This window comes from Cyprinus carpio, chromosome B19 (genome assembly GCF_018340385.1).
Source record: "Cyprinus carpio isolate SPL01 chromosome B19, ASM1834038v1, whole genome shotgun sequence".
In the NCBI taxonomy this organism is placed as follows: domain Eukaryota; kingdom Metazoa; phylum Chordata; class Actinopteri; order Cypriniformes; family Cyprinidae; genus Cyprinus; species Cyprinus carpio.
In genome coordinates this window covers 5,442,902-5,457,557 of record NC_056615.1, presented here as the reverse complement: position 1 = coordinate 5,457,557, position 14,656 = coordinate 5,442,902, and the positions used below count along the sequence as shown (strand labels likewise).

Below are 14,656 nucleotides of genomic sequence, written 5' to 3'. Positions count from 1 at the left end.
TATTATCATTTTTATTTAATTGTTGTGTTTCTTGTAACTGAATAAAGAATAAAAAAAAATAAGAATAAAATTTACAACTACTTTCAGACTAGAGTGCAGTGCTGCATGCAACAAGCACTAGAAAGGTCCAGATCGGGTACTTGTGCACTATTCTATGACGTTTTGTAGTATAAATAGTGCCAGTAGTGTGTTCACTGAAAATTCAAGTAAGAAAAATTGCACTTTAAATACCAAGATGATGTACTTAAAGGGTCATGAAACCCTAAAGCACATTGTTTGAGATGTTAACATATATTTACAGGTTGCACATCAGTGAAAACAATAATATCACTCATTATGTCTATTATTAAGGGAAAAGTGGTTATTTTTTCTTTTTTGCAGCAATTTTGTTCTTCCGGTCCAAAAAGCAAAGTAACAAAAAAAACTTGTGGAGTACATAGTGCATATATATATATATATAAACTGTGTCCCAAATGACACACTATGCACTTATACAATATGTATTTATGCACTATGTACTTAAACATGTAGTGAATGAATTTAATAAAGTTATTATGTCATTCATAATATTTATGTAATATTTACATTCATTCAAATTATTATGTGTTCTTGTGGCTCAGTGGTAGAGCATTGCATTGGTAGCGCAAAAGGTTGTGGGTTCGATTCCCAAGGAACACATGTTAGGTGGAAAAAAAAAAAAATGTTAGCCTAAATGCAATGTAAGTTGCTTTGGATAAAAGTGTCTGCTAAATGCATAAATGTAAATGTCATAATCAGAGTCCTTTAGCCCCTCTCCCTTCGCTACTTAGTTAAAGCTGCGATAGTTGAGTGCATGAAGTGTCCAATATTCCACACTTCATTTTTTGGTTATTTAGGTGCATCATCCGGGTATTTAAAGTACTTTTTCCTTTTGGATTTTCAGTGTGAACACATTACTTGCACAATTTATACTACAAAACATCACCAAATAGTGTACAAGTACACGATTTGGGATGCACTGATAGTGTATAAGTGCATAGTGAAAAGTGCATCATTTGGGACGCAGTTATTCTTTTTAAACCCCACTGACGGCTTTAATGAAAGACTAATATATACACCGGTGCCCAGAAGTCCAAGTTGAAAAATCTGGAATTTCGTTCATTTAAACCTTGAAATAAACCAAAGGTGTGGGTTATAAAACAAAGCGTAAAATACAAAAGATCAGAGGTTCTAGCATTTTCACTACTTTTGGACCCAATTAGATATATTTTACAGGAACAGCATACAGTAGCATGCACAGTGGGCATCAGATATGAGCAGACTCCTAAAGGCTTTTACTCTTTCACTTTACTTGTTGCAGTCAAGTGATTTCCAGCAACCTGTCTTTAATCTCTCATCAACGGAGCGACTTTTAGGAGGCCCCTCATATGATTCCAACTATCTCCTTGATAGATCCCTCCCTTGACCTTTCACCTGTCCTGAAATCTTTTCCTAACCCTCTCCCTTTCAGCTAAAACCAGGTCACCTTCATCTGCCCTTTCTCCTATCCTCTTACAAAGCATCCACTATTTACATAAGACACGAGCATGGTTATGATTTTACTGTTGATTCAGTAATAATGCAATGCCATGCCGCAGATACTTGGGGAAGTTCATTTCCCCCCTAAAATTGTCATTTATATCAACACTCTTGTATTGGCTTGATCTGTGACTTATACAGAAGTAATCCTAACACTCTTAAATGGACAATACAAGTTATGTTAATGAATAGTATTCCATCTTAAGAGGCTAATATATATATATATATATATATATGTGTGTGTGTGTGTGTGTGTGTGTAAAAACTAAACAAATATTTTAAGATTCAAATATTTTTTAATGTTTTTTTTTTTTAAATAGATAGTGCACACAAAAATTTAAATTCTGTCAAGTTACTCGCCATTCTAAACACAAAAAAACTTGAGACATCACTTGCTCACCAAAAGATGCTCTGCAGTGAATGGGTGCCGTCAGAATGAGAGTCCAAACAGCTGATAAAAACATCACAATAATCCACAAGCAACCCACACCACTCCAGTCCATCAGTTAATATCTTGTGAAGTGAAAAGTTGTGAGGTTGTAAGAAACAACAAGATTTACTGAACTTCAAACTGTTTTTTTTCCAGCTGAAATACACATAATATTGCTTTCTCCAGTGAAAAAGTATTCTCGTATGAATCCGGAGAGAAATATGTACATATAATATAAACATCATATAATATAAATTAGCACCATTCATGAGCGAAAAGAGTCCAAAACTGGATTTTGATGTAAGAAGGATAGGGATGGACTTTTTCACTGGACATTAATATGGCGTTATTATGGACTCGTAGTTTGGCCAGAAACAACCATGTAAAGTTACAAAGTCTTAATGATGGATTGTTTTCTTGCAAACATGCAGCTTTTCACTTTACAAGATGTTCACTGATGGACTGGATTGGTGTGGATTATTGTGATGTTTTTATCAGATGTGTGGACTCTCATTCTGACGGCACCCATTCACTGCAGAGCATCCACTGGTGAGCAAACGATGCAATGCTAAATTTCTCTAAATATGTTCTGATGGAGAAACAAACTCATTTACATCTTGGACGGCCTGAGGGTGTGTACATTTTCATTTCTGGGTGAATGATTCCTTTGAATACATTAAGCACATTAGCACAGAACTATGGTAAGTGTGACAGTAGAATATTTGCAGGTGAATTAGACTACATATCTTCACTGACAGTTCTGATAAACAACAACAATTTTTCAAATCCTACATTGGCAAATAATTAGCAAATCCACAGCATTGCATTTTTCAGCAACAGTTAAATTCATAAAGACACATATTTTATTAAAAAATCATATGTTCAAGAAAGAAATGAGTGCATATTTACACCGCTGTCTCCCTGACTACTCTTGAGTGAACTGACATTAATGCTGAAGTGTTCTGTTAGCAGTGCTTTGCATAGCCCAGCGCCCTTTAACGATAAGAGGAAGAGTCTGCAGATCTCCAGCGTTGGTCCTTGGCATCGAGCACAGTGTAATGGTGCATTCCCAAAATGTGAGATTTCGGACATCATGGCTTGCTGGGAGAGCGTGGGGTAAATGCTCCGGATGCCTCAAGCATGGTCTTCCTGCGTGCCGTCTCTTTAGCAACATTATGGTTCAGCCTTCGCAAGCGCTCCTGCAACACAAAGATTGGAGAAGAGCAAGACAGCAAGCAAACTGATGTTTAATATTCAGAGTCTCGATCTCTTACCTGTGCGTTCTGCAGTATGTTGTTGACAAGCACCACTCTTCGCCTGGCGTTAAGCAGCTTTTTCACATATGGGTCTAAATCTAGTGCCACCTTCTGCTGTTCGTTAATCCTACACAGCTCTGCAGAAGAAATGCACAAACATGAGATGACATAGTATTCATGAATTCTGCAATAATATCATGCAATCTCCTAAACTGAAAAGAAATTCAACCGTGGTGAACTAGGAATTACTATTACATAACTTATCTTACCGTTATGAGAAAAAGAAATCTCTTTCAAGAACTAAGCCAAAGGGATTGAGAAGAACTATAAAGGCATAATCACCTCAAACCAACTTACCAGATGCCAAATTATCAATGTGTTCCCTAAGTTCCACTTGGCTCTCTCTGTGAAGATAAAGTTGCAGTATATAAATGATACAGCTGTATATATTTATGCACGCTTTGAAATCCATTGACTATGAATCATATCTCAAATGCAATTACTGCGATACTGCGAAAATGTAATAAATAAACAAAATGAACTGCAGTTGTTTTGCATGGTAACGTTACAGCATTCCTGACTCTGAGTCACGAGACTGTCATGTTAGCACACAGAACGGATCGCTTTGAATTAAACATTTATCGGGTCTTAAAAAACACACGTGTGTTTCCCAAAATACACTACCTGACTGAGTGCACATGTAGGTCGAGCTGCTGTACAGCGGGACTCAGGAGATCCAGCAAGCCCTCGGTGAGAGCATCTTTCCCTGAAGGGGTTTCCGCCACTGCTAGCGCTGCCATCTTTACTGAGCTCTGATTTGACGGGACCGCGCTGGTCAGGGTTGCCAGGTGTTCGAAACAAAACTAGCCCAATGCGCTGATCTATATCTATTATTGAGCAGTGGCCCAATCGCGTTTGGAGGGGGGTACCACGGTAAAACTTGCGTTCCGGTGGGTTAAATACACGTTATTTTGACACAAAGCTAAATATCACGTTATTGGGGTCGCTTCAACCCGCGGCAACAGTGTTAAAGTAGAAAATCGGGAAAAGCGCGGACTTGGCAACACTGACGCTAAGTCACTGCATCATATTATTATTTCAACACAGCGAAAGTACAAGAGCTATGCGATGATTTGTAAATCAGCGAATCTCCAAATTAGCTTACTTCTGCGTTACACACATGGATGTGTTCAAATACAATAGTAGCCTAATGTGAAAGTATCACATGAAACAGCATGAACAGTACACATAAAGCAGACTGCAGAAATAGTGTGCAACTGGCATTAAAGGGATACTCCACCCCAAAATGAAAATGTTGTCATTAATCACTTACCCCCATGTCGTTCCAAACCTGTAAAAGCTTCGTTCCTCTTTGGAGCACAATTTAAGATATTTTGGATGAAAACCGGGAGGCTTGTGACTGTCCCATAGACTGCCCGAGTAAATAACAGTGTCAAGGTCCAGAAAACTATGAAAAGCATAGTCAGAGTAGTCCATCTGCCATTAGTGATTCTACTGTAACGTTATGAAGCGATGAGAATACTTTTTGTACATGAAGAAAACAAAAATAACACCTTTATTCAACAATTCCTTTGTCAACAGTCTCCTCTGTGTCTCTCTATATCACCGTATGCTCTTCTTTATCAGTGTAACTTATTTGGCAGTCTATGGGACAGTCACAGGCAGGGGCGGAGTCAGACGATGTAAACATTCAGGGCTTAGCCCAAACCTAGGGGGGTCCAGGGGCATACTCCCCCGGGGAGATTTTTTTTCCCATTTACGTCAGCTAAATGCACTATTTTTCAGGCTGTTTGCGATAATAGAATGCCTTAAAATCTATACACTATCTGGGAAAATGATGATAGTTACTCAGTAAAAAAAAAAAAAAAAAAAAAAAAAAAAAATCACCCAGTAGAGCCTACAACCTATTTTGTATTTAATTGTTCTCCAGCTGTAGTGAATCCAAAACACCAAAAGTGTTAAGGATGACTAATTTTCACCCATGGCAACTAAAAGAGGCCAGCCCCTGATGACAACGACGAAGAAGAAGATTTATAAACTTCTTCCTTAGTTTTTATTGGCAGTTGGCAAACAAGCTGAGTGATGCCGAATGCATTACCGTCCGCCACCACGTACGGTAATAGAGCTTTTGTTTCGTTTTTTGCCGCTCCAGTCTGAAAGACTGAGAGGAAATGAAACAAAGCTGAAGTTACTGACAAAACATTCGGGGCTTAAGTCCAATTAGCCACCCACCCCCCACTCCGCCCCTGGTCACAGGCCTCCCGGTTTTCATCCAAAATATGTTAAATTGTGTTCTGAAGATGAACGAAGCTTTTACAGGTTTTGAACAACATGGGGGTAAGTGATTAATGACAAAACTTTCATTTTGGGGTGGAGTTTCCCTTTAATTCCAAGCAGTGAAAGTAGTGACACAATTTAGAAAAAAAACTATGTACAAATTAAAAACAATGTAAAAAATGTCGATTATAATATACGGATAATAAAAATGTAAAGAATAAAAATAAATAATAAATAAACACACAAACATACATCAACAGTACATTTGTGAGTAAAAACGTGATAATGTAATGTAATAGAATATAAATGTTTTCAACATAATTATATTGTTAATTTTTCACAGCATAGATTTGGGATTTCTACATGAAAATGTATACAGTGGCCGTCTCTTCCATTTCAGAATAAGGATTCTTGCATGAAGATGATAATTTGAGGGTTTGTGGCATATTACCTTTTGGGTCATTCTACAGAAATGTCCACTTTTGGTATGGCAAGATGTCTTAAAATGTATTTATTTCTCTAGCGTTTAAACTTAGACCACATTATTAGATTACCTTCTGACTTTATGAATAAGCTATAAATAAATGACAGCTTAATGATTTGTTTAGTCATTTATTTACCCATAAGGAAGGTAACACCAGTGACAATTTTCATGAAAAAACGCATTTGGGTCATTCCGTGTCAACTCAGGTCCCCGGCTCAAGCTGAACAATGTAGGCCCTTGAAAATGAAGACTCCAAAATAAAAGTTTATTAAGAGCTAGAATCTAAAACCATGTTGCAATATCTTTAATACTTCTTGAGTTACAGGCAGGCAAACTTTGAAAAAGAATCTATATGACACTCAGTGCAGTTGTTCTGACAGAAGGACCCACATTTGGTTTTTGACCACTGAAAATGTGTACGATTTAATGATTTACTCCTGTAGCCACACTGAACTTCCAATATCTCTGGAACCGCACAAAATATGGCCTTACTAATGAAGACGTCAAAAGGGAAGTCTGTTAAGACCCAATATCTAAAAGGGCATTAAGATATCTTCAATATTTTTTGAGCTACAGGCCTGCAAACTTTGGAGAAAAAGACTTGAAAAGTGTGCTTTCCCCATTTTTGAATGGTCACCATTGGCACATAATGCAACAAAGATCCAAAAAAACATCATGATCCACCAACATACCTAAAAACATCTTTACAAAAGTAACATCATGATGCTGCCATCTTTCTGAAGTCATTTTTACCCCCCTGTAATTTGGCTCTGAATCTCAGGTGAAGATTGCCATGTGGGGATGATGAGCAGTTTTGTGGTGCTTGGAATTCTATGTAATTAATGAAGAAAACAAACATTGCCACACTGATGTCTCAACAAGGTGTAATTGTTCAAATAACATATTGTTTAAATTACAAAGAACTCGTGACCCTAAAGTGTTTATCAAGTGTAATATTTCTGTAAAGGCTAGACAGATTTTTTTTTAATTTTCAATTTCAATAAAATTACCATTTTAATTAAAATAACTATAATAATTATAATTATACAAGGTTATGATGTGACGAGAATTGAGCTATTGCGTGCAATATTTGTATTTTTAAATTCTTTAAATTATTTTGTCTCACCGCAGGACGACAGTAAGTATATTGTAATGGCTCAAATGTAATTTAAAATGGTTAAACCTGCTCAGAACACCTTCAAATGTGCCGTAACGTTTCTTAAGGACAAAATCTTGTTGCACATCGTTCACGCACAAGCCCTAGTAAATCTCGCGATATCTGATGTAGTAGGCACACGAACCCTAGTAAATCTCGCGATATCTGATGTAGCAGGCACAGCGCTCCATTTTCCGAGCTCGCGCAGCTGTTTGCACCATTTTGTGATGAATGAGGGGAGGGGAGGTAGATAGAGTTGCGAATTAGAAGTAGATTGGTGTTATATAGCCAGTTTTGTGGGATACAGCTTAGTTTTTAAGTTTTTAGATATATTTAGTAGAGGATCTGTAGTTGTACAATTTTGTGCGTCAAGTAGAGAAGTGTGGAGTGTGATTTTGTCGAGTCAGTCAGCCGCGCTAAGCTAAGCTAACGTTACACAGCTAACAGATCTGCCCAGACTCCGCTACAGAGAAAAGGTAAGAATTAAACGTATCTGACACATGACTGTATAATATTAGAGTGGTTAATATGTGAATAAGAACGAGTTTTGTGTGTGTTACGTTGATATTGAAGTACACGGTTGATGAGCAGTCATACAGTTATGTAAATACATTTGTTGAACCGGTAAATGTTGTTGTTTTAGCATTATGTTGACGCCTGGTATGAAAAATAAAATGTTTTGAAACCTACTGAGCTCCTGAACAGCATTTTTGGGCATCATAAGCACTGTTATACCTACTGCAAAAACTTAATAAATGCTGTCTAGGTCAGGGGTTACAAACCGGGCCCTCAGCGGAGGCTTGGGAGTTTGTGTAGGAATTAAGTGTAAAAGTCTATTTAAATAATAAAATAAATATAAAAGAGTCAAATATATAAACAAGGGCTGTAAGGGATTTCTAGGAAATCTGTGGAAAAGTTAAAAAAAATGTAGGAAATAAACAAAATGTAAAGATTTAAATAAAAGAATCTAGATTTACATAAAAAAATGTTTTTATAAATAAACGGGGACCGCTCCCTTGCATATTTACTAGTGAAATCCCTAGTATAGGTAGTCCGTTAACGAGATTTTAAGATCCAGCCAATTTATTACCTTTTCTAACTTCAGATTTCTCCATTGACTTTCTTGTTTCTGTCTGTGAAACTTTCACTTTCATGCATTATAGAGATCTAACATCTATATTCTGCTGTTTCTCTCTTATAGGAGAGATCCCTGCAAGTCTGAAGAAACATGAGCGCCCCTTCTTCTCAAAAAGTCGTGCTGAAAAGCACCACCAAGGTGTCCCTGAATGAGCGGTGAGGCGCTACGCATCCTGACAGCATTATCTCAAGGCCAGGGGGAAAAGCATACAGAGATAACTAAGGCGTCAAGCCTCAAGACGCGTGCACTATGGAGGTCATTGAGGGGGAGACATCAGACCTGACGTGGACGCTAGACTGCCTGCACGGTGTGTGCGCCGCTTACCCAACATGACAATGAGTCGATATTTGAGACCTGACAGCGTGCCGTGTTTGGCGAGGCGTCTCTTGCGTAAGCGGCGCACACCCGGAGGTGAGAGGGTAATGGTGAGGTAAGCCGACTGCACTGCAGAAGAGCATCCTCAGCCATGTCATGCCCTCTCTCTCACACAAACACACACACTCCATCCCTCTCTCTCATACCATCCCTCCCAAACACAAACACACACTCTCTCACCCTCTCCATCAAATGAGTTTTTCTGCTCCTCCTCTGAGTCTCTCTCTTTCTCTCTGGCTGTCTGCAGAGTAAGGTGCTCAGTCCGTACCTAGACGTGACCTGTCCCCCCCAACCCCCTTCCCTTCTCCTCATCAGAAGCGCCTCACAGGACAGCATGCCAGGTCACGGTCTTGGTTGTAAGTGGCTGGGTTGCCGGACACCCCTCTAAGCCCCGGGTCGTCTCACCTGGTGGCGTCTCGGACTGATGACGTCACAGTGGGTTGATGGCGGCCTGTAAGTGGCAATCACTCAGAAATCTCCCTCTTTTCTATCTCTGTGTTCTCTTTTGCCACTGAAACCATGTCATAGGCGTTCAGTTTGAGCCAAATACGTTGGGGTGTCTCCACATGTAATGGGGAGAGAGAGAGTAAATGAAAGCAGCTGTGGTCTAAAAAGGCATTCTCTAGATTGCTACAGGAGCCGCTGTAGCTGCGTCCATGCTGTGTGAAATGATTTGATTTGGAACCCTCCTTTCCTCGTATCCCCCTTTCCCTCCTCTCTCTCTCTCTCTCTCTCTCTCTCTCTCTCTCTCTCTCTCTCTCTATCTCTCTACCCTCCTCCTTCTGTTGTGTCCCACACTTCACGAACATGCTGAAGAACAAGCAGCCGACAGTGAGTAGCATCCGGGCGACCATGCAGCAGCAGCACATGGCCAGTGCGAGGAACCGCCGGCTCGCGCAGCAGATGGAGAACAGGCCCTCTGTGCAGGCCGCCCTGCAACACAAACAGGTAAGAGAGGGAGCGACATGCTCAAAGATGACTATCATGACACATTGAGGTGAGATAGATGGAGCTGCAAATCAGCTGACGGATGCCTTTACAGTACAAGTGGTTGCAAAAAGCTATTGAATATGTACACTACTGTTTACATTTTTATTGTTGTTGTTTTTTCATCAAAAGTGACAGAAAAGACGATTGTAATGTCAAAATATTTTTTTTCAGAATAAATTTATTTTGAGTGTTACATTGATCAAAATAAAATCCAGTAAGTATTAACAAAGAATTGAGTGTCACAGCTGTTTTCAAAATTGATAATAAATGTTTCTTGATCAGCATATCAGAATGATTTCTGAAGGATCATGTGACACTGAAGACTGGAGTAATGATGCTGAATATTCAGCTTTGATCACAGAAGTAAATGGCATTTTAAAATATATATTCAAATAGAACATAAATTGTAATAATGTTTCAAAATATTATTGAAGATGCTGTATTTTTGATCAAATAAATGCAGCCATGGTGGCCATAAGAGACATCTTTTAAAAACATTTTAAAAAATGTACCCCAAATTTTAAATGGTAGTGTACCATTGAAGTATGTCATTAATTAAATTTGCCCTTTTTTGCATTCATAATACGCTATTAAGAAATATTCTACTCCTAAGGAAAATTGTCTTAATCTTTTAGTCTTTTTGAGTAAACATGCTCCATGTATGGAACAGTTTTAGTTTTCAGCTCCCATCTAAACAAGCCTGCACAGGCGTGTTGTTCAATTTTCTAGGAATTAATTTAATTTTATTTTATAATGTTGTGGGTTGTGCAGCCATTCTAAACATTTGCAAACAGTTTACATGGTAATTTAATGTTGGTTAACAATGCTGTTACCTTTATGACAATAATGGTAAGACTTTACAATCTGAAGTCACAGAGCTGCAAGATGGGTAAAGCAAAGTTGTTGTTTTTTTTTTTTTCATGTTGCATATTGTGTTTCGTTATTTTGTAATGCATTACAGATATGTTCCGAAAGTCTTTTCATGCTGCTTTTATAAGTTAGGCATACCACATTTAATTACATTTTAAAGTCAGCCCAGAGAAACAATCCTTCATATCACCCGCCTGTAGAGCCTAAAACAGCGACTGGGGAAGAGCAACATCCAGGCCAGGCTGGGTCGGCCCATCGGCTCGCTGATGCCGGGAGGCGGCAGAGGACGAGGTTTTCCTGGAGGATTTCGTGGAGCTGGACGAGGACTGCGGGGAAGAGGGAGAGGAGCAGGCATGAGAGGAGCCGGCATGAGGGGAGCACTCTCTCTAAGAGGTGAATTTCTTTTCATCACTCGGCTGTTTGTGTTCTCCAATGCACTATTAGTTCATATTTTAATTAATACAAAGCTGCATACTCTCTGTTTATACATAAACACAGGTTCTAATTATGTGGCTTTAATTTTTGTATTTTGTATTGTCTACTTCTGTATTGTTTTTCTAGTGTATAATCTAAAGCCCGTGAAGCTGATGTGGCAGTAAACTTAAATCAAGTCCAAGTCTAATTATGTGCTGCTGCACTTTTAAATCTGAGGAAGAGATATTTGCATGTATTTCAGTATAAAGCAAGTCCTTCCTTTGCTGAAAGTGCATTGTCAGCTTCTTAAAATTAAAAAAAAAGTCTGTTACATTTGTAGTTGTCAATCACTGCAGTACAGCTGATGCTTTCCAGTGTTACACTTTTATCAGAGGTTTCACACCTACCCTCTAAACTTCACGATGTGCTGATTGGTCTAAGCTGTCGTTTTATGGCTGTTAAGAGACCCCTGGTGTATTACTTGTAGTTCCTGCACCTGTTGTGCAGCCTCAGGGTGATAACAGAAAGGGACAGCTGAGGCCTGCATTACTTTTCCTTCAAGGAGTGTAGTTGATCAATGGGATGGCTCACCCCAAATTGTAAATTGTCATCACCTTTGTTCTAAATCTTTTTGACTTAATTCGATGGTACACAAAAGAAGATATTTTGAAAAATTGTAGTAACCAAACAGTTTTGGTTCCCATTGCCTTCCATCGTATAGACCCAAAAATAATTGAAGACAATGGGAACTGAAACTGTTTGGGTAAACCAAAACATTCTGCAAAATATCCTCTTTCACAGAAGAAAGTCATACAGGTTTGGAACAAAATGAGATGAAGTAAATGGTATTGTTTTCATTATCCCTTTAAGGGAGATCATTTTTGCAGCTGAAATAAAAATGGAGTATCCACATGTAATTTTGACTCATTGCCGCTCTTGAATTATCTTTAGTTATTGAGAGAAGTTAACAGTAAAACAAATGGCATTGTCCTGTGTCGTAAAACAATGAGATTCTTAGTTTTGGTGTTATAAATGAATGCAGCTAGCTTGGGAACATAAGAATGCCACAACTTTGTTAGTACTCACTTATGCATTCTGGAAGTAGTTTTCACATCTTTTTCCTGTGGTGAAATGATGTTTATTTGTTAGGTGCAGGTCAGATGAGAGGTAGGGGTGGTCCTGGACGTATGGGTCTCCGTCGAGGCATGCGCTATCGCGGAGGAGCCGCAGGACGAGGTGCTCTGGGTGGCCGAGGAGCAGCACGTGGAGCACCTGGAGGAAGAGGTGAGAAATACTAGGGCTGGGCGATATGGCCAAAAATAAAATTAAAAAATATCATACATCTGTGTTTTTGGCTGAAACACGATATACGGTGTGTTATCTCGTTATTTTGTATTTGGATTAAAAATGTATTTCATTCATTCTGCTCAATGTTGTCCAAATTAAACAATGTTTATATTAAAGGCAATGAAAGCAAATATAGTGAAAGTATAGGATATGCTATCCATTATGTGCAAAAAAGGGACTAAAATCACATTGCATTCTAATATTGTGACATTACAAACAAAAATAATGCTTTTTAAAGCAAAAGTTCAATTCACGAAGCTAACAATGAAAGTAAATAAACACAGGAGCACAGAATAATTGCATTATATTTTGATTCCCCATTACAGCTATCTGCTATTATAAAATACACTTGTAGGTTACATATATAGAGTTATATTGTTTTGACATGTATGACTGAATTGTGAAATTGAAATGTTTCCTCTTGCCATAAATGCCGCTGCTGCTGACATGGCGCTAAATCATGAATAAATAAACTAACTTGTAGGTTTAAAATTCAACATATGACACAATTATTGCACTCCTATTCTGTTGCGCTCCATCTGTTTGGTGCACCCGTTCACTGAAGTATGTGAAGTCTAGTGGAGAATCACATGCAGAAGACTCCTGACAGCAAAACGGAAATATTTCCATGATTGTCTAACGTTTACAGATGGATACTACACCTGTGAAATGTAAGTTATGTACTGATGAAAAAGCACATCTCAAACGCATTAAACAGCGCGAGTAGCAGACACGAGGCTGTCAGAGCATCTGATGGGGAGAGCCGCTTTAAACTATGCGTGTTAACTATATCTTACGATTTATTTTAAAGTCCTTAATACGAAGCATGTCTCATGGATTATGCACTTTACCCACAGCAGCTCACTCGGTGTCCTCCGAGTTTTTCTCCAAAAACATCATTTCAAGAAAGACATGAACATCTTAAATGACATGGGTGTGAGTAAATTATCCTTAAGATGTTTGTCTCTGAACATTAAAGTCTGTGATTGTCTGTCTTAGGCCGTGGGGGTCTGAGAGGTCGTGGAGGGTTTGCAGGAAGGGGTCGTGGACGCGGCAGAGGCCGAGTAGGTCGCCCCGTCGTCACACGAGAGCAGTTGGACAACCAGCTTGATGCTTACATGTCCAAGACCAAGGGCCATCTGGACGCCGAGCTGGATGCGTACATGGCCCAGGCAGACCCTGAGAGCATGGAGTAACCACAGCTGAGCTGAGAGAGAGACAGCAGCCCCCTGAAGATCTGCAGAGAATAGACTGATTGACAAGATACACGTCCAGTACCATTAAAGCTGTTGCTCTTGGACACTCCCTGAGAAGACATTTTAAACTTGAAGGTTGTACAAAGTTATGTATCATCCCCGTTACCTTCAAAGATTTGTGAGTCGCCACTCGCGTTTTCTAAACTGAACTCTGTACCATCATAAAAGCCTGACCACAGTTCTAAAACACAAGTCCTCATAGAAAACGTTATGGCAGTGACGTGAAGGAAAAAAAACTTTTCAATTGAGCAGTAATAACAGAGATTGTGTTTATTTTTTGGCTGAAATTCAGAAAATGGCCCAATGTGTGAGGAACTGAGCTCTAACCAAGTACATTTGATCATCTGGTGTTAAAATGTGGTTTATATAGATGAACAGATGTTAATCACCCTAATGTTCTACAAATGAAACTTACCTTTTATTATTGTATTTTTATTATGTTTTAAAGTAGAACTTTTATTCAGTATACACAATCTAGATGAGTTGTTTTTTTGTTTTGTTTTTTTGTTTTTTGTCACAAAATGTTTTAAGGATATTGTAACCCACAACTTATTTTTTTTTCTCTTTTGGCTTCAAATAAATCTTGGCCATAAGACTCATGTGCTTCCTTAACGATATTATCAACACTAACTTTCTAGACATTTTTAATATATTTTTTTTTCTTTCTTTCTTTTGTCTTGCAAACTTCAAATGTTCAGTATCTCCACAAGAGGGAGGTATAAAGCTGTATGTGTGGGGTAGGTTTTTTTTTTTAAACAATTTAGATGGGAATAATTAAATGTTTCTGGGGTGTATGAATGTGTACAATGAGAACTGCAGTATTTGTACTTTGCTGGTCCTAGTGGCTAACTCTGTTCTATTGTCTATAAATATCACAGGAATTAGATTAAATATTGTTTCAATATATTTTAGAACACACAAGAGGGTAGTTACTCAAAACCATGAAATCAGAGGCTAGTGTTAAAAGAAAAGAATATCGTTAAACAGAGATCACGAGGTCCTGATGGCTTAGAAATAGGTAATTAACAAATACATTTAAGACATACAGTATGAAAAATGTAACTAAATGTAATTCGGTCTTATGT

At 38.4% G+C, this 14,656-nt stretch overlaps 2 protein-coding genes across 3 annotated transcripts; one reads left to right on the top strand and one right to left on the bottom strand.

Annotated features, from left to right (window-relative positions):
• Nucleotides 1-2,813: 2,813 nt before the first annotated feature.
• On the bottom strand, nt 2,814-4,093 carry LOC109049246 (SNARE-associated protein Snapin-like). The gene is made up of 4 exons (XM_019066971.2): nt 3,928-4,093; nt 3,601-3,647; nt 3,262-3,380; nt 2,814-3,186 (listed from the first exon to the last, which is right to left on the bottom strand). The coding sequence occupies exons 1-4, from the start codon at nt 4,041-4,043 to the stop codon at nt 3,079-3,081; spliced, it is 390 nt and encodes a 129-aa protein (XP_018922516.1). The 5' UTR covers nt 4,044-4,093; the 3' UTR covers nt 2,814-3,078.
• A 3,250-nt stretch (nt 4,094-7,343) lies between these two features.
• LOC109049242 (chromatin target of PRMT1 protein-like) lies at nt 7,344-14,462 on the top strand. Of its 2 annotated transcripts, none has more exons than XM_042744697.1 (6): nt 7,344-7,657; nt 8,383-8,749; nt 9,492-9,642; nt 10,755-10,947; nt 12,118-12,252; nt 13,315-14,462. In XM_042744697.1, exons 2-6 carry the CDS (start codon nt 8,649-8,651, stop codon nt 13,509-13,511), a joined length of 777 nt encoding a protein of 258 aa, XP_042600631.1. In that variant the 5' UTR covers nt 7,344-7,657; nt 8,383-8,648; the 3' UTR covers nt 13,512-14,462. The 2 variants fall into 2 exon arrangements, with proteins under 2 accessions (XP_042600631.1, XP_042600632.1); XM_042744698.1 differs by having other exon boundaries at nt 7,374-7,657; nt 8,383-8,474.
• The last annotated feature ends 194 nt before the right edge of the window (nt 14,463-14,656 follow it).

Bases quoted from the DNA above. Each gene is read 5' to 3' on its own strand.
- LOC109049242 (XM_042744697.1), top strand. From the start codon at position 8,649: ATGACAATGAGTCGATATTTGAGACCTGACAGCGTGCCGTGTTTGGCG. The intron at 9,643-10,754 runs GTAAGAGAGGGA...ACCCGCCTGTAG, and splicing joins CCGCCCTGCAACACAAACAG to AGCCTAAAACAGCGACTGGG. The intron at 10,948-12,117 runs GTGAATTTCTTT...TTTATTTGTTAG, and splicing joins GGGAGCACTCTCTCTAAGAG to GTGCAGGTCAGATGAGAGGT.
- LOC109049246 (XM_019066971.2), bottom strand. From the start codon at position 4,043: ATGGCAGCGCTAGCAGTGGCGGAAACCCCTTCAGGGAAAGATGCTCTC. The intron at 3,648-3,927 runs GTAGTGTATTTT...TTATCTTCACAG, and splicing joins CTACATGTGCACTCAGTCAG to AGAGAGCCAAGTGGAACTTA. The intron at 3,187-3,261 runs GTAAGAGATCGA...TTTGTGTTGCAG, and splicing joins ACATACTGCAGAACGCACAG to GAGCGCTTGCGAAGGCTGAA.